This window comes from Gorilla gorilla, chromosome 12 (genome assembly GCF_029281585.2).
Source record: "Gorilla gorilla gorilla isolate KB3781 chromosome 12, NHGRI_mGorGor1-v2.1_pri, whole genome shotgun sequence".
NCBI lineage: Eukaryota > Metazoa > Chordata > Mammalia > Primates > Hominidae > Gorilla > Gorilla gorilla.
The window spans coordinates 99,656,431-99,677,121 of NC_073236.2; the positions used below are offsets into that span (position 1 = coordinate 99,656,431).

General features: G+C 36.9%; 1 protein-coding gene across 22 annotated transcripts in view; it reads left to right on the plus strand.

Moving 5' to 3' along the window:
* SLC8A1 (solute carrier family 8 member A1) overlaps positions 1-19,853 on the plus strand; it is a 414,612-nt gene extending 394,759 nt beyond the window's left edge. For all 22 annotated transcript variants that reach the window (XM_063695921.1, XM_063695923.1, XM_063695920.1 and 19 more), the window contains one exon: positions 1,620-19,853. In XM_063695921.1, the coding sequence (XP_063551991.1) occupies positions 1,620-1,996 (377 nt within the window). In that variant the 3' untranslated portion in view covers positions 1,997-19,853. The remainder of the gene's footprint in view (positions 1-1,619) is intronic.
* Positions 19,854-20,691: the final 838 nt, after the last annotated feature.

The following is a 20,691-nucleotide window of genomic DNA, read 5'->3' on the forward strand; positions in this document are numbered from 1 at the left end:
CCCAGGCTGGAGTGCAGTGTCATGATCACGGGTCACTGCAACCTCCACCTCCCGGGTTCAAGCAATTCTCATGCTTCAGCCTCCCAAGTAGCTGGGATTACAAGTGTGTACCACCATGCCTGGCTTTTTTTTTTTTTTTTTTTTTTTTTTTTTTGGATTTTTAGTATATAGACAGGGTTTCACCATGTTGGCCAAACTGGTCTCGAACTCCTAACCTCAAGTGATCCGCCCATCTTGGCCTCCCAAAGTACTGGGATTATAGGCATGAGCTACCGTGCCCAGCCAAGACTTTGATGTAAGCAGGCGTAATATGGACAAGAAATTTAGTATCTTGCAAGTTCTGTTCACATGCTTAATAAAGGAAGCTATTTCAGATCCTACCTCAACTTTTAAACCGATCTAGCCTGCTCGGTTTATATTGTGTTTCCAAAACAACAAAAACAGCCTCTCCTACTACTTTGTGCCAAAAAGCATCAAAAGCATTTTATTTACATGTAATATTTCACCTTACCAACAGCACTCTGAAGTGAGCAGTACCATCCCCATTTAACAGATTAGGAAATTGAGGCCCAGAGAAGTTAAGTAATCTTCCGGAGTCACACAGTCAGCTGCAAAGGCAGGATTTGAAGTCCCCCAGCTCAAATGTGCTCTAAACCCCTGTGTTCTACCCATCAAGAAGTTTAAGTCACTGTTGTTCAACCTTCTGTAGTGGACCAAGATTTTCCTATCATCACAAAAAGATACACTCAGGATTATGAGTAAATAAAGGGCTTTGAAAATGATCATTGGTGCCCACAGCACAGTGAAAGGTAGAAAAGCACCATGAGAAAGCATTCGCCTTGAAGACATGAGGCAGGAGCTGTAGCCCTAACATGTTTTTTTCCTAGTTGTGATATTGCATCCACTACTTGTCATCTCTAAGCCTCGTTCCCTCACCTCATAAAAGTACCATCACAATCAATGCAGTAATATAGCTGAATCTGCTGTTTTATTCTTAAGGCTCTAAGCAAATGTCAGCTACACTATTATAGTTCAATTGTTTTCAATTCCACTATTGGCTTGCTCTTGAATTTTGAAAAATCTCTCCCGACATCTTAACTTTCTCATCTATAAACTAGAGCTGCTGATACAGCATCTTTTAGTAATACCCTCCAGCAGCTGTTCCCAAACTTTAGTGACCTAGAATCTTTTAGGATACTGTTAAAATAGATTCCTGGGCCGCTGTCATTATGACCAGCACAGCCGCATGGCACCTTGCAATACTCACTCTTTGAAAGGACCCCACTTGATTCTGATGTAGGTGAGCTGTGACTACTTTCTGAAAAAATGCTGCCCTGCAAGCTCAATATTACAAAGAACTGCAGTATCTGTGGATACAAAACTTGACCAAGATCACTTGCTCAGTCCATTACACAGCCAGCACTGAACCCTTAACTCCCAATATCTAGATCCTGTTCTTTTCACCCCATGAGTCTGACTGAAAGGAACATCAAAGCCATTTCTTGGTCACTGGGTTTATATTAAGGGTTGGGTCCTAGAGTACACAGCTGAAGCTTGCAGCACTCCAAAGACATCTCTAAAAGATTGAGTGTCATTGACTTTCTCTTCTTCCTCTGCAGACACATTTGCCAGCAAAGTGGCAGCCACCCAGGACCAGTATGCAGATGCCTCCATAGGTAACGTCACAGGCAGCAACGCGGTGAATGTCTTCCTGGGAATCGGTGTGGCCTGGTCCATCGCTGCCATCTACCACGCAGCCAACGGGGAACAGTTCAAAGTGTCCCCTGGCACACTAGCTTTCTCTGTCACTCTCTTCACCATTTTTGCTTTCATCAATGTGGGGGTGCTGCTGTATCGGCGGAGGCCAGAAATCGGAGGTGAGCTGGGTGGGCCCCGGACTGCCAAGCTCCTCACATCCTGCCTCTTTGTGCTCCTATGGCTCTTGTACATTTTCTTCTCCTCCCTGGAGGCCTACTGCCACATAAAAGGCTTCTAAAGGAACTATCAGATATAGTAAATTTATATATATACATATATATACATAAAAATTATGTATAATGGACAGAGGAAACTGACATTTGTCATGTTCACTTACCTGCTGATGGAATCCAGCTTCAAGAGCATACTCTGTACTAGGGCCGAAGTAAAAAACCATCACCTCCCATTCCCAGGGGCATCATCATATTCAACAAGGCATGGAGGCAGGGCCATCTTTGCAGCTCAGTCTAGAAGGGCTGCACTCTCTCCAGGTTCATAAATCCTTAAGGCTTTGATTTGTTTTGTTTTTGGTTTTGTTTTCAGTGGAGCTGGGGAGGTAGTTAATGTTTGGCTTTATTTTTGTTATTTTGTTTTGTTTTGTTTTTTTGGGGAGAGTCAGGGTTGTTGCTTTTCTTTGTGGAAAGTGAAACCATCCAAATGTAAATGGGTTTTGGTAAAAATTTAAATCATTAATATTCCCCCTCACCTCCCCCAATCACTTTAAAACTTATTTCGGATTAAGAAAAAATCTGGGCATGGAAGAAGAAAGAAGCATGTCTTCATCATATTACCAAAGTTCATGCTTATCTCCGGAATGTGAGTGGAGGTGAAGCTGCCTCCAAGAAGAAGCATAAGAGTGGAATGGAGCCAGGAAATCCGATGGTTCTAGAAACAGTCTGATATTTAAACATGTGATACCTGGCAGTCTCATTTAACAGGTACAAGGAAAACGTGCCTAGATTCCCAGGAACATGCAAAATCCTTTCTTTCTTATCTCTTTAGCTCTGGACTGTGATTGGCAAGGTCCTTCTTCCAGCATTCAGCCCAGCTAAGCCCCCAGGTGCCCCATCCCAACCCTGTTTCTCCTGTCCACCTGCCATCCCCTATGCAAACAGTAAGAATAACCCCATTCAAAATGCACATCATCGTTTTCCATTTGCATTAACATGTGTCTCAGTCCCATGTTGCCGTTGCTTGGGATTGTCTGTCAGTTTTATTTTCAAAGGCATCCATGGCTTGCACAATCCTGTTCCAGTCATGACTGAACATTTGCTCCTTCTTCATGTGCCGTTCGGAAATGTTGTTGTGACACCTGTTACACAGTGCATGGTGAAAAACAAATAAAACAAAACAAAGAGTATCTGTATATAGTAGAGTATAGTACATACTGTTCTCCCATTTGGCAATGTTGATTGGACATTGAAGACATAAGTGAGTTTTCTTTTCACCTGAGTTGTTACTTTTGTGCTGTTATTGAGTTTGATTAATTACTAGGGATAAAAGGAGAAAATGGCTTATTGTTCATGGTTCTGCACATTCATTTCTAAGAAGCAATAACTGTCATGTGGGGAGAAGTTAAAGCTATTGAGAGGATAGCAGGCAAACTACAAAGATCTTCATGGAAAATTAGCCATGTGGAACACATCAGAGGCCTCTAAAAATCACCCATTAATTCAGGAAGGCCAAGGAGAAAGGCCTTATAGAGACGTTGATATGTTGGATGTGCCTAGGCTTTCAGAGCCACCCTTTCCACAACACCCTTCCCTGCAAAGTATTTATTTCACAACTGCACTGTCTGGCACAGATGGTAGATAGTGCTGGTTTGTTCATTTTATTTTTTTACTTAAAAGGTTATTTTGAGCCCTGTTTCTTTCACTGTCCAGTCTAGTCCTCTTTGATTATATCAGTAGTTCCTGAGTAAGAAAGAAGCCAGGGTGACCAACGGGCCTTTAAAAGTGTGTCTCCTCTACTTATGCTGAAAGAGAAGGCAATTAAATAAGACTAGTACCTCCCAGGAGGATTGGACTGGGATATTTTTAACCTTTAAAAAGAATAGCTGTTTCTATGTTAAAATACCAAAGAACATGGATAAACTCAACATTCCAAAGTAGTGAGCCCACTAATGAGAAAAATAATAGAATGACTTTGGTCACCTCTCGGAGACTTCTGTGTCTATAAGGAATCCCAGGCTGGAAACATTCCTAGCCCTCTGTATTGATTCAAAAATACTTAATAAATTAAAGCTGTTGAGACTTATTTTTTCTTCTGTCACTCAGTAACCATGATCCTTCCTCATTTAATAAACATTTGGTGACTGAATGAGTAATTAAATGCTGGTTACCCACTTAATGTGCCAGGTAGTATGATACTTTCTGGAGACTAAGCCATGAACAAAACAGTCTAGATCCCTGCCCTCAGAAGGGTTACAGTTTATGTGATTACTATTTTCATGAGTAATAGTGAAGAAAGCCATATAGAAACATTTTTATCTTGCAAGAAAAAACAATTATGAAACTCTTTTAACATAAACACACTGAAACTGTATCAAAGCAATTGTCCAAATTGTATTTATACCCAAGAATTTCTTTAACTAAGAGAGCATAAGGCATATGTTTGGAAAACCACCCTCTTTATCTTTGACCAACTTGCAGATAAATATATCTCTCCATTTTAAACCAAGAAGGGCAATCATGTTGGTGATCCAGATCACTGAGAAAGCCCAGTGTATCCCATCTTTTATCTTTGTTGGCAATGGAACTTTTCTATGGCCCACACTTTACAATTCTTTGTCATTCTAACCCATCCTTCCCATCCTGATTTTTTTTTTTTTTTGAGAATTGCTAAATGGAAAGCTAGCCTAGAAGCACCAAGTAAATATATTCAAGGAATATAAGTTGTTTAAACATTAGAAAAATTTTTGCACTCATTTTTTAGCTGTATTAGGAATGTCAATAATCCTGTAGCAAATTTTCACAGAGAACTTTACGAAATTCTTGCATTGGTCGATTTCAATTTGAAAGCTTTTTGGTTTGTTTGCTTTTTAAATTTTCATGTTCTAGGAAACTATGATTCTGGTTGTTCAGGATTGTTATTATTATAGTTGTGTAAAATTATTTTATTTTGTGTGTATTGTGCACAGCTTGGGGGGGCGGGAAATGCACTAACTGTGCTCTTCCTTATAAATGGTACATATTACTGACACAGACAAATAAAGTTTCTAATTGTTTCTGATTTAATCACTAGTGATACAGCATATTCTGTATGAAATGTTTTCTCTTTTCTCATTGTCATCTACTTCATTTTTTGTTTTCATGTTTTGAAGAAATAAAAACCAAAATGGTATTATTGTGCAACTGGTATCATCATCCAAAGAAAAAAACAGACACCAAGTATTCAAACTCTTGCAAACGTCAACCCTTCGGTCATGCAATGTTCTCTTTTTAATGTCCCAGGAGTACACAGTGTCAGAATATTTGTTTGTCCTACGGTGCTGAGATATATGTTGGACATTCCTCCATTTCACTGATTTTTTTTACATTGCTTAGTATGATTCTATCTACATCCTTTCCTGCATCCAGGATCATGAGCCCATAAACAGTTACATGTCAGACAACCTTTTAGCATGCAGAGTATTATTACATCAAATCAGTCGATCCCAAAAAATTCCAATCCCAAAATTGATGGTAGTACAGTTTCTTCCCAAGGGGATGCTTAAGTAAATTGCTCTTTTAGTTTCATATGTTATATTCCTCTTGTAGAACTTCTGCCTTGCATTAATGATTTCTGTCTATATGTTATTGACTTCATATATCATATAGTCAAAAGAGTATAGAAGGAAGTGATGTGAGAAATGGAATAAGCATTTGTGGGGAAAAAATGTGACCTCTAAGGTTTGTGTACTTATTTGAAGTTGACATATTAGTGGACTTAGTTCTTACTATAATAGAATCTGTCCACATGTACAAGTAAATGCTACTTTATTGATCTGATCATCTTTAAAATTTTCTTTAGTATTCCTCATTATATTCTTTATATGGTCATATGTGGTATACTTTCATGTATGAATGAAGGAATTATTTAAATATGTTATTGTATCAAACTGTCAATATGTCTCTTGAGTACCAGCCTTTGGTTTAACACAAAATGAGCAGCCAACCTCTATTTCTTTATATAGCAAAAAGATTAATTCAATGACCAGAGCTCCTTGACCATCTAACAACCTTTCAAAAAATTCTGTGACCTGATAATTTTCAATTTCTTACAAGCAAATTTTAATGGGTTCAAATTTTCTGATTCCATCCTTCAACCAGTGAGCGTTTTATAAAATTTTGCTTTTTGTAGTTCATAGCCTAATAGCACTAATTTTTTGTTGCTTCTCAAACATAAAATTTTTACAAAATATTGCTTTAGAAACCCTGCAAAAATTCTGATGCATGCCTTTCCCCTGTGGCCTCACTATTAATGAAAGCTCACCACTCACATTGCATTTTCCACAGGGGTCTTGATTCATTGGTGATTCCACAGCAAAAGGTCCCTGATCCTAAACTGTCAAAATAAAGTAGTGAGACTGATGTACATCTGATAACTTTGTGGAAGCAATTAGAAAATTTCCTCTGGTAGATGATGATGCCCTCCATCCTCTAATAGTGGCAGAACTTTGCCTTCTCAAGAGTATAAATCAGCCCCTTTAAGACTTCTTTTAATATTTTTGGGCTCGGGATATGGAGTCTCTCTGTTGATTCTGACTTTCTGACTATGATTTTGGGCAGTTGCATCCAGAGCAAGTTCTGAGTGTAGTTTCATAACTTCAAGAACGTTTGGCCATTTTATGATTGACAACATGTAATATTGGATCTCACCTGACCTACAACTGGCATTCAGCTTTTATCATTGTAATCACTTCATTTGGCCAAGGCGGTTGGTAAAACTGAGCAAAGTTAAATATAAATTCCAATCGTTAAATTGGTGAGTGCATTATGCAGAAGATACAGAATCCTATTTCAGAAAAAGAAACATGCTATTATAAGCGGATTCCTTAGATTTTGTTCAGATCTACCTACGGAGTTTTGCTAATAGAATGTAGTTCTGCTATTCCTTTTTACCATTATGTACTTACCACTTCTAACCATCTTGTTGTCTTCCCATCACGCAGTACATTTCAAAATGCTGGGCGGTCCCGATGGTATTACACCCACAAGGACAGCATGGGAAGGGTAAACAATTGAAATAGATATTTCATGTTGGGAGCTTAATTAGGCCATGATTAATCGTCTCTCAAAGCAGAGACTGTCTTATCTATAAAAGGAGCAACCACTGAGAGGTGGAACTCCCAAGGGAAAGCACTGCAGGTTTCCAGCCCACAAGAAATGGTACGTATTTCACTTTCTTTGACTTTTTCCCTGCCTGTCAAGGTGTCCAAATGTACTCAGAGGCTGTCCACATTTTCAGTTTTGTCAAAGGTTCTCTGATTCAATTTTGTAAGAAACATTTAAATCAGTGGTTATGTAAATTATTGTTTATTTTGTTTTATTTTTAGGAAAGAGCATTACTGTATAACTTCAAAAAGCAATATGACTTAGTAGTTAAACTTATGACCCATATTTTTTCAGGAAGACTTGCTTGCCCCAAATTGTCTTGTCTATCTGTTATCAATGCAGTCATTCATAGCTGCCTCAGTGGTTCACATTTTTTAGAATCATGCTTCCCTAGCATTTTTTCAAAGAGTTGGAGAGTTTTCCCCATGGGAATAAACAGTCTTAATATTTCCTTTCCCTAATTTCAGCCTTTGCAGTTCTTCGGTGACTACTCCCATTATATCCAACTACCCTTAGTGATGCTCACTATTACCTCTCGGCAATAGGGAAAGAGCTTATGCTATAAAGTGATTGCTCAAGACATGTTTTTCTCAAAGTGAACTTATCATAGGAGAAATCAAATATAATGACATTCCACCTAGATAACAGTCACTAGGACATAGTATGGAATCTTTATAAATGAGCGGGACAGATTATACCTACAGTTACACATACAATAGTGTTGTTTATTTTATACCTCTTGAATCATATTTATTATGCTTCAGTGCCCATCGACCTAGCCTTTTATTCTATCAATATGTAGGTGTGGATTGGGAATGAGAACCAGCATTCACATCCCTGATGCTCATGAGAGTTTCTACAAAGGTGGAGTATGTAAACATAGAAAAACATAATAGATAGTTTCCATGCCTCTAAGAAATATGAGTGGGTCAAATGCTTCTCTGTGGGTACTATTTTTCTGCTATGCAAATGGTAGAAAAGTTCACATTAATAGCCAAACAGACCAAGAGAGAAATTAGCTAACTTCACCGTTAATCTGTCTACTTTGACAGTTAACATACAGCCCAGCGCTCCTAATTTGTTGACTGCAAAGACAGATATACCTAGTTAAATCCAAGAATGTACTGGGGGACAGGGGGGATAAATTTACTAGAATAATTATACAACCCTCCGTACTAAGATTGCTTATTCGCCGAGAAGAATCCTGCCCAGAGATTTTCAGAGACATTTCCTTACATTCCCAACCTTCTTTTAATTTACACAACTTTTTAATTAGATCCCTTGAAGCCACATAGTAAAACAAGAGATGAATTATCTAAGGAGAACTTTTGGCCCTCCCTCTAATGTGAAGATCAGATACTTGACTCTATTTCCCATTCTTTCCAAATGGAAAGAACAGTTCAATTAAGTAACCAACTATGTAACCACTTTTTGACATAATTCCACCTAAAAAACAAAGAGTGAACTAAATTGTACAAACATTAAACCTAACAGTGATATGACCAGATGGCTAGTTTTGAGAAAAATAATATTTTCTGTAGATACCTTGCTCTCCCTTCCTGTACTCATCCTAATGCTCAAGTTTGAGAAATACTCCAAGGAAGAAATCTTGAAAGATTGTACATTCAAATAATGCTCATGTAATTGAGTAATATGGCATTTGGGATGAGAATAAGAGCATATTTAAAAATAAGAGAATTGGCACAAAAATGTGTTAACTAGGATTTTATTACAAATTGCCCTAAGATATTTGGAAGTTATTATATTTAAGTGAAATAAATCCCAGTTTCCAGAAACAACAGTACAATTTATATTCTCAGGTTTTATATGAAAATCAAAATTGGTCATACATACTTTTTGGCTTTGGCAACCAAAGAAAAGCATGTTTTTGGCACACGTTTCCAAATTATTGAGTTATGTGTAGAATAAATTGGACCTGTACAGGTATCTCATTAAAATTACCTTCAATAATTTCCCTTTCTTCCTTTAAGCCATAAAGTTTCTACATTTTACAACTTGACAGTTTAGCAATTTCATTTATGAAAGGCTGATTCCATTTTGATGTTGATTTTTACATTTCAGAATTTGTCATATATAAATATTTGATGCATTAGATGGGATACTGAGCTTGAGTCTGGCCCAAATGAACCACAAGGCCCAGACTGATCTATCAGTAGTTAGAAGGCTTCTGATACATTGGCTTTCTAATGCACAGCAAATACTAGCGTTGTTTTCAATATTCTTTCTTTTGACTAAAAGTTTCCATTCCAACTGGTGAAAAATTTTTTAAAAATATTTATAATGATAGTTAGAGAACTGTTTATATGAGGATCAGACATTGTTTCAGCACTGGATCTCCTCTATCCCCTCTCTTGCTACAGCATACAGCCCAGAGACACACATGTAAAAGTAGGTGATCTCTGTAAACTTCAGCTGCATTTCTGTATGTCTAGGATTGTCCTAGTATCAGATATCCTTTGAGAAAGAGTTGGAGAGGCATGGAAGGAAGCATATTCCTGATTTCCCCCCTTTTTAGCTAAAAATACAAATTCAGAGCTGTTTGAAAAGGGCTTAGAATAATATTAATTAAACATATTCTATAATACAAAGAGAAGTACTGTTTTAAAATAAATTTATTTTTCTTTCTTTTTTAGCAAGCATTTCTGACAGAAAATCTTTAGGGCCAATTAGAGTTTCTTTCTGACTTTTAATTGCCCTCTGCCTTTTGGGAAAGTGTTGAAAAAAGCTCTGGAAAAAAATATGCTGGTCAAGGTCAAACCCTGGGGAATTAAAAACATGAGATTTTTATATTTACCCTCCAAACATAGCACTGAGCAGGCAGGTTCCCATGCCTGTTGTTAATCGGCATTTTCTAAACACGTGTTTTGGTGTGCTGGGAGCAGAGGAGTAGGAGGCCCACCCAGTCCCACCACACATACCGGGACATCTTTGACCACATGGGTCCTCTGCCGTTCATATTTTAGCTTAGATGTTCTTAACTGAACTAACTTCCAATTTTCACATACACTGATCATCTTGTCCCTAGCGTTCTCCCTCCAAGATCCTGCTAACAGGCAAACTAGCCCTTTCCAACAGTTGGTACCTGAGATTTCTCAGAGCGCTCTTATCAGAGTAAGGAGTGAGATTGCAGAAGGGGCAGTAATGTCAATACCAAGTTATCGGAAACTACTTAACCAGCCACTGCATTACATACTGGAGGCCGTCTAGGACACTTACCCTTGGAAATGGTGGAAAGACTTTGTTTTATTTCTATTTCACCAACAGAACTTTTGTAGCATTGAATCTAAGCAAAGGATAACATCATATTATAATGGAAAGTTATTTTTAACTACAACTGTTATTGTTAAATTTAGAAGAAAATATTGTCTTTGAAGTTTCAGTCCAAAACTCTAAGGAGAACAAGGTTTTTACTGCCATCGGTAATCCTGTGAGAAATTTGACACTCCAGATCTTATTTGAGACAGATAAGTCTATGATAAATATATGTATGAGACTTAAAATATTCTTGATATTCTCAGGTTGTTCTCACAAATTCTGCATAGATTTAGTTGTCTTTTTTTATGAGAACCTTTCTTATCAAAAAGGATTGAAAATTTTTCCAATAACTTGTTGTTAAATGAGTCTAGCACCCAAAGAAGCTGAGAGCAGTTGGTTCTACCAGTGACTCTTCTAGGAGCTCTTTCCAGGTTGGTCTCGAACTCCTGACCTCAAGTGATCCGCCTGCCCTGGTTTCCCGAAGTGCTGGTATTACAGGCATGAGCCACTTTTCCCAGCCTGATAGTTCTGACTCAATCCCTAGACACATTCTTCAGAAACAACTGTACATGGTGAGAGAAAAGTGAAAAGGAAAAAAGTTTTCCTTCCTTCAAAATACACTAAATTTGCTTATCACCTTTAAAATTTGGACTGAATGTTTAAACTTTAAACACAAAGCAAAGGGAGGTGCTCTTAAATGTCAAATCTGAAGCAAAGATTGCATTTTTGCAAAGCTATTCAGAAGATGTGTTAATTATTGAGACATGGGATTCATTAACACATCAGCACCCAACCACTGCCTCTCCTGCCCCCATTCACACATTATCCACAATCAAATAAGCAGCTAAGCAGGGGAAACCTATCACTGTTAATGTCATAATCACATCACCACTGAATTACCAGATGTGGTCAGGAACTAGGCAGAGTAGGTGGGACCAATCCTAGGACTGGGGCCATACCACAACCTCAGCTCAGCCCCTTGTCGGATACGGTTTCTGAATTTAGTACAATGCCAGAAGTATTTTTTTTCTTTCAGCTGTGAACCAGCCTGTTTTCTTTGACAAGCCTTTCCAGATTCATGCAGCTCAATCACGTGCTTGTTGCCAGTTTGAGAGTGAACCTATTATTTCAAACTTGTTGCCGTGACCAATTTTTACAAAACCGAAAGTAGCACTGTGAGGTGGACTGGACCTAGTGATGAGGTATCTACACTTGCATCCTTTTCTTCCAAGAGAATATTCTGACACTCCAACTCTAGAAGTCATGTCATTAGTAAAATGAAAATAATAATTGCTTAATCCCTGTTTAGAATTAGTTCATACTTCTTCAGAGCTTGAAGCCTCCACGACTCAACATCAGATCCATGGATAGTATTACTATACCTTTACCCAAAGACTGGATTTATTTTGTAAAAATATCAGAATGGGTCTAGGTCCCTTTAAAGCAACTGACAAGGTATTTAACAATATTTTAAAACAATGAAGAAAGGATGATTCTGCAGAGGCTGCTGGGTTACAGAGGAGGGCAGAGATTTTGTCAGACTCTCTTGATGTTTTGCTCTTCCTGGTAAGTTTTTATCTGTCATGGTTCCCAGTGGAATATTCTCCATACACATTCTGTGGGAGGATATTGACATGGCTCTAGACTCTGCCTTTTATTTTCTAATTCTCCTTGGAGAATTAGAACAGGCATTCCAGAACTTGTAATATAGAGGGGAAAAAAGAAAAAATGGCAGATGCCTCATTGATGGATCCACAAGTTTTGTACAAAAGCACACACCATTCTGATTGTCTCTATATTAACATTGTACTCACCAAACAGCTTTCTTAAGGTGACTGGAACAAGATAAATATCAACTGGATAATTACCTAAGGAAAAAGAATAAAAAAGAAATCAAACCAAAAAAAAAGCAAAAAATTGGTCAGTTTAGCAAGTGTGTTTTCCAGGATCATAGGCTCATAAACTATACAGTCAAGAGAGTGAAACAATTTTAAAATCAAAAGTTAGAGCCTTTTATATTTCTTCAGATATACAATTTCATAAATCAAGCATTTATTTTGTGCAAAGTATTATATTAGGTACCCTAAGATGGTATATAAAGAATTCAAAACAGAGTAATTTAAGAAAATTAACACTAGTCTTTGATTTAGTCAGGAAGAGTCCACTTATGGCATTCTAATTAAATTAACCTTCCATTTTGGTCTACATTTTATCAATTTGAGATTGCTTAATGGGGCCATTTTGAAACCTATCAAGAAACTTTCCTCTAACAGAAATAGAAATATTAATTTTCTTAATTTCACATTCTGTCTTCCACTAATAAGATAAATGGATTCAGACCCAACACACACATCCAGAGATTACCATGAGCCAAGACCTGTGTAAGTTTGATATACGGTCTTTTATTCAACATTTCAAGTTGGGAAAATCTTATTACAAAGATCATTTGCCTCACCATTGCTGAATTCTTTTACTAGGTGTTGATGCTAATTCATCACTGGATTTTCTTAACTCTGCCTGTTGCTCTTTTGGACTTTGAGGCATGTGGTTCTATTTCAGTGAGTTACAACTCCAGCTCTCATCTTTTAACAGCAAACTAGAGAACATCTCACTCTTCATCTCTGAGGACACAGTGTTCTCTTCATTTTAACATCAAAAAGTCACCAGAGAGAAGACCCAAAGCCTTTTCTCTTTGGAAAAGGAATCTTTAATTGTTTCAGAGGGTGAGGAATCTTCGGCTCTCTCTGGACTTGATTGTCCTCATCATTAAATGGGAAGACTTTACCTTTAGCTTGATTTTCCAGAACACATCAAGCCCTGTATGGTCAGTGTTTCCCTGTTATCATCCACTTATGTGTATGGGTTGAAGGTACTTTAAGTTGTGAGCCAGCTCAGGCCCATATTGGGTCACCAATGCACTTGTCAAGCCCATGTAACCTCATGAAGTCTGATAGAAATATAAACATTTATTTTGAAATAATTCCATGTGCATGGTTGGAAAAACAGTCTCCCTTCCCTGAGAGGAATGAGTAATTTCTCCCTTTTCAAGAAGTGTACAGTAGAAAATGTAATGAGATTGGAATGGATTCCAAATCAGTGACCTTTTTAAGGCTGAAACGACTATTTTAAATGAAAACTAAGTTCATACAGTTTCTTATAGTAATTCTACTTTTATTTTTTAGTCATTGTGCTTAATCTTTTAGGAAAAAAAACTAACCAGTTATTTTTTACTAAAGTATGTGAATTACAAACAGGATGTGCAATGACCAGGCAGAAAGATATTTAAAGGTGTAATTATTCTAAAGGAAGATGAGAAAAAATTCATCTGCTACAGATTCAACTGTCTTTTAAATGCCTCTCTTGTCATGGAGTAAATGACTACTCAAAAGGATTTCACAAAAGACTTAAATCTCACCCTTAGCAATCAACCGGTCGGCCACAGCTCAAATGCCTCATTAGCAAAATGAAATTGCACAACAGACGAAACATAGCAAAAGAATGTAGACATTTCCATGGGGTGGAAGAAAAGAAGAAAGAAAAAGCAACCATAGTGAACTCTGCTTGCATAAACAAAGAATGTTTTAGTGGAATAAATGTAAGCTTTCTCTTGAAGGAATCCCAGTTAGAATGTCATTGGAAACGGCAAAACTATTTCAGCTTCATAGCAGCAATATATTCCAACTTTATTACCACTGAGGCACAAAGCTAAATTTGTCAGGGGGAAAGGTAAGCAAAAATTACTGACATTGCAACCGATAAAATGATCTTGTGAGACTCAATATTGAGAAAGAAAATTAAAATAGCTAATATTTCTGTTATAATTCCAGTGATTACTAAGACTTCTGCCAAGGGATAAAATTACTTTTCCTTCTGTCATTATAAATTTCTATATAGAGCTATTTTAATGCAGTAAGGACTGTATTTTCATATTTTAATAAATCCCTCACGTTGAATTTGCCCCCCATTTCAGATTTGATTAGGAAATACTAAATTGAGAAGGCAGGTTTTTCCATCTTTTTAAAAACAAGTATGCACCATAAGCAGTTTCAGCTGATGTCTGCCTTAAGCAATCTTGATAGAGCTTTCAATCAGTGGCAGGTGCTTGTTTAAGGAAGAGAACCTGTGAATAGATTTAGCCTTTCTTCCTCACAGACAGCTTCTCATTCACACACGCTCATCTCATCTTCCTCAACTTCTTGCACCAATCCCGCCTCTTGGATTGACCCACATCCACCTAGCAGTTGAACAAACTGCAGATTCTAATTACATGTCCTGACAGTTGCTCAACTTAATTTTTCACCAACTGAATTTCATGCATTGCCCCTTGATGTTCCTTCCCTCTGTTCACTCTTTTCTATAACTCCTTGCATTTGATATACTTTAAAATGGATTTGACTAGGAAAAAATAAACCAAGTCAGCAAACCCTGGTGTTCATTCAAGAAATTGTGAACAAATTTAGCTGTTATGGTAATAATCCTGAGGTGAGAGAGAAAATATCACCTATGTGACAAGAGATCATTTTAACGCTATTACTAAAATAGTATTCTATGAATAGAGGCCATAGAATTTTCTACAAATAGACTTGTAGGGACTCACATTTTGAATCATATTTTACTTATAGGTTTGCTCTATATACTGATAAACTTCTGAACCTAAAGATTCTCTATAATTAAACTAGCACAAATATAATCTGTCCCTTACCCACATTGTAAGAATGTCTGGTGGGGGAAATCCAATACTGACCTTCACATTCCACATGGAAAATCTTTGTCCCCAGAGTGCAATTAGGGTGATTAAAAATAAGCAGCTTTGGTGAGTCTCAAGTTTGGTCCCCAAACAAGCAGCATCAGCAACTGGAAATTTGTTAGACATGCAAATTATCCAGTCCCACCTGAGACTTCAGCCCAGATCTATGAATCAAAAATTTTGGAGTGACCCTGGCAATATGGACTTTAATAAGCCCTGAGGATGGTTCTGATGCATGCTCAAATTTGAGAATCATTGATCTATGACACAGCATTCTGAGTGGCCAAGAATGAACAATGTCACCCACTGCTTAATTATGCTTTCCCTTAAGAAAAGGTTTAAATGCTTAAAAGGTAGGTTCTTTATAGAGACAATGCATTCAGATATATGGGAGATATGTCCACCATTCAGACTTAAAATATAATTTTAAGGGACATTAATCCTTACGTCTTTTTCTGGCATAACTGAGTCTGAGGCAGCCTCTCCAGTCAGAGAGATTTCTAATCAGCTTATTTAGTTCTTTTAAAACCCCACAGCTGATCTACTTTGCCTAACTTCCCCGGGGCCTAGAAAATGACCCTGGACACCTTTCTCTAATTGATTAGCTCTGGCTGATTTGCCTTAATGCTAAACCACTGTGTAACAGTACTAAATTATACTTAATGACACAGTCTACTGTTTTGAAGAGTGCTGTGTATGACTGACTGAGCTAAAAGGATTGCTGGCTATGAGTGAGTTTTAGTTTTAGAATTCATTTTCAAAGACTCACAAGGCTCAAGAAGCTTGAAAACCACAGATGATGTATACAGTAGCCGGAGTTCCCTGGAGGCTCCTTTCTAGGGTCTCTCATTTGAATTGGTGCAGAACTGAAGCAGAGAGTCAGAAAGTAACTCTGCTTGTAAAAATGGCTTAGGAAAAGGAACTTAAGATTGTGGGTTGTATGTGTGTATGTGTGCACACACATGTATGTTTCCTTAATTCTAACCTGAAAATATCACATTTGTGGATACTTAAAATACTCATATGCATTTTGATACACAAAAGCAATTCAAAGTATGTAAAAGGAGGCTGGAAATGTAAGCTTAACAGTGATATTCTGGAGAAAAATGTTGTAACTGTCACTCCAGGCCTCCCTTAGGAGAAACCAAACTTGTCAGATATTTTGGAATGGTTGCTCTTTTTCAGGAATTAGAATAACTGAAGTATGATACTGTGTTCCATGTGCTTTAAAATCTGTGACCCTCCCCTGTTGCTGGTCATAGCTTCAGCATTTGAGTGTCCATTGTCTGTCGCTGAGGACATTTTCTCATTGGCTCTTTTCCCCATTGTCCCATTCCTCTCACTCACACCTGATTACCAAATAGCTGTAACGAAATCACAGTCACTCCTTCCTGTGTTTCCACCATTGTGTACATCTTCATTTGCACACCCTATTTTTTAATCAAAGTTAAAGCCTCACCAACAAGGTACTTCTTAGAACAATCACCCACTTCTGGCCACTTCGTGATGGGAAATACATCTTTGCAGGGGAAGGAGCTGGATCAGACTGACAGGGTTTCACTCAGACTATTTCAAACAATGCGGAGCCTTGACCTCATTCCCGACTTTTGCCGTCCATAGTGGTTGGTTTCTTGTTTTCTCTTTCTCTCTTTTTTTAACAGAAACTCTTAAGCTCAAGGCTAAATTACAGTGGGGACTTGCCTTTGTCTACAGTCCATGGTTTCTGTATTGGCTCAAGTCTTGAAATCTTGAAACAAGCCTAAATTAAAATTTTCTCTTAGCTTAAGAAAAAAAGTTACATATTGTCAAGACCCTTATGTGTGTGGTCCATTAAAAAGGTCTTGATATTAGAAGATAACAGCAAATTGTTTCTTATCCCACAACAGCTTTGCCTTTCAGTGTCCTTTGTGGTGGTTTTCGTAGGTCAGTGGTACAATTCAACACTCTTCCAATAAGCCATAATAATAATTGTTGGCACAACTGTTATTACAACAGGACTTGCCTGGGTTCCATCTATGAATTTTTACAGACAGTAGGAAGCTCACACTGAGGAGACATCGGTAACTTCCTGGACAAGGGCAAAGGAAGGAACTAGCATATTGTACATACTGTGTACGTGCACAGAACACTGGTCTGTGCCTTTGGAGTGTTCTCAGAGGGGCAGGCCAGAAGGGAGGATTCAGGTAGGAAATGAATCTAGGACTTCTCTTGCCTTTGATGGTTACTGATGGCAATTGTGTTTCCCACTGAATAACTTGGTGGACAATTTTGATAGTAAACTGAACTCATACCGAGCAAGCACAATAGTCAATCCATAAAGAAAAGGGTGGCATATCATAATGCCAGAAACCTTCTCTCCCTAAGAGGCGATCATGAATTTCCTATACAGGGCAAAAAAGGGAAGAATAGCCTATTCATATTCTGTATTCACAGTTTGAAGGACCCATCACAAATGACCTTCAAAGACTGACAGGGGGCAGGTAGAAGGGAGGCAAAAATGCAGAGAAAAACATGTTACCTTGAAAAACGAAGTAAGAAATCCTAATATTCCCGTAGTTGATCCTAAAGTTTGTTCCCATGTCTACGGTTATTTCTAAATAACTTCACTACACTTTGAAATTCCTTAGTGGTGGTTTATCAGTAATACTTAAATGAATTTTTCCGTTTCTATTCTTTGCTGCCAATGAATGTAATCTCCACGACTTGCCGTTCGAGTGCACACACAGACACACACATATAATGGTATATGCATCATATATTACTCATTTTGTGGGAAACACAATGTATTATAATGAAAAAGATTCCAGCACATTCTTTCAGTGTGTTTCAGTGATAAAATTTTGTGGGGGAATAGAGGTACACATACTCTCTTTGCTGACCATATTGTTGAAATTATGATCTTAAGCAACACTGTTAGAAATGCTTGCATAAAGTATCTTCTCTAGTATTAATGAATTGATTCACTCTGAATTGAAGGTTCAAAAAAATGCACTAAACAAATATTTTTATATCTGTGGTATTTTCCTATTAACTACTCTTAGTGAACACGTGACCATATACCTGATATCATTAAAAAGGAAAATGGCCTAAACGAAACGTTAAAAGTGGAGGTATTTATAAAGTCTTCTGCCAAAGACCATTGTTTAATGATCTGTAAAATGTAGATTATCTTCTTTTATTATGAATGTGATTGTAAGAAACACTCACCCTAACATTCTCTATCTTTTGAAAATGAATAGTTTGTATTTCTAAGGACCAAGGAAAATATTTTTTAAGCCAATGTAGTACACAGAAGCCTTGTAAATGAGAGGTACAATGATTTGGATCAACTGCATAATGCTAGATTAGAATTCCAACATTTGATGATAAATTTATCAATCTTTCCTATAATTCTTATACTGCACTAAATTACATTTTGGAAATTTTAGCTAATCTTTTCAAATTAAAGGCACCAACATTAATGACAGATCTTGTCTAATATGAAAAGCATCAAAACATTCCCTTTCAAGCACTTTGAATGGATGAAAATTGCCATATAATTTTCCCACCTACCTAACCATTCCATGTAAGTTAACTCAGCGGTCTAACAATGTTGTACAGAAGGTTGACAGACTATGTGCACCAAGAATATTTAAGTTGTGCAGTTAGCAAGAACTAGCCATTTCAAAATATACTCAAATGTTTTGTAAATAAAAATTTTGACTCCTATAATTTTGTTCAAACTGCTGTCTTTTAAAATAATTAGATTTTATTTGAATTTTAAAAGTAATCTGTTGTAAATTAGATGTTACTTTGTTGACTCTGTAATTCAATGTACACTCAGCCATATTCCTGTGGGGAAATATCAATCTTACTGACTTTCATGGCATGAGCCAGAGATTCATAGTTTCCTTTAGGACTATAAGTATGAAGTCAAAACACACCAAAATGAAATGCTAGTGAAGAAATTAGAAACCTATTGTATAAAATGTATTTTTAAAATCTTAAGATATATGTGATTTACACTGCCTGTTAATCTAGTCTCTTTGTGATTAAAAAAAACATAATATTTGTTAAGACTCAAACACCAAATATTTGTGATGTTTGTATAGCACCATCGTTATATGTGATTTCAAAGGGTAAGCATCTCTGTTGTAATCATGTGAGCCCACAGAAGAATAAATTCCTGCTGTTATGTACAACCAACTCTCAGAATTCAGACTTCCTGCAGCTGCCGTATCACCAATAAATGAGAATTGTGAAAAACAATTTTTAAAGAATTGAGTTTATGATCACTGTGCATTTTGTTAATGAATGATTTCAGAGTTTTATTTTTACCAGAAATGCTCTCAGCCAGTAAACACAACTGCTGATTTCAACCATACTATCATTTCAATGGTTTCTATATTCTTGATCTAACTACCAAAAACTGGAAGCTTGTTGCAAGGTATGTCCTAACAAACATACAATAAATGACTCTTCCTGCATGCTGCCTGAGATATGTTGTAATTTGAAATGTCTTATCAAAAAATTATACATGTTATAACCCAAAGTTGAACTGGCAATATTTTTCATGTGTAAAATTGATGGTATGTTAATATCAAAAGCAGAAGCATTTTGTCATACATGTATGTTATATGTGATGTTTAATCGTGTTAAACTGTAATCTGTGAAGTTTTCATTGCCTGAACTAGTCAATTCTGTATAAATCATTGTCTTAATTGTTTTCCTAATCTTACCATATTTCCTAACACTGAAATATAAATGTTTGTCAATTAGCCATTCATATTGAATTGATCTTTATAAACTTTAGTGTGACTCCATTAAGCTAACCTAAACAAAGGAAAATCAAAGCTTTCCCTGTCATAGGCTCAGGGACATTTTACTTACAGCCAAAATCATTTATTCATTGAATCAACAAGTATTTATTGAGTATCTACTGTGAATCAGGCTCTATACCAAATTTTGGGAGAATGCTTAAGAACGAGAGAAATCAAAACCCTATATTCCCCAGTGAGAATGTTTGAACTCTACCTAAAGTATTCTTCTGTAACTTCCACTGAGTTAAGAAATTATTTTGTTTATCCTACGTTATAACAAAGATTAGAGTTATCCACAAAAGAGTGTTAAATTAAAATATGGCACATTCAGTCCAGGGAAATGCCACTATCACTCACCAAAGCATTGAGTCTCAAAGTCCAGCTTTAAAATAAGTTAAAATAAAACTCAATTTAAGAGATTTGACCGTAACTCTGGAAATAACACTTCAAAGTCCCTGTCTTGAAAATTGCACATTGTGTCTATTTTAAATCATTATTCTAAGGTTCTTTGCTGCACATAAAATGCAGCACCAGACCACACTTTTTCAAATGGTGCCCCAGGAGGTGATCAAGGATATCTGTAAAAGAAGAGGAAAATGGCTGAAAGGATAAATATGTATCCACAGAATACCACAGAGGGAAGAGGGAAAAACATCCAGGATGTTTTCTCAATGACTCATATACTTACATGTGCCAAACCTGTTATCACTGTTTAAAAGTGCTTGTGCACACACACACTCACAGCCAGACTCACATCTCCAAGCACATTTCCATTTCTCTTATTCAAGGAGATGCC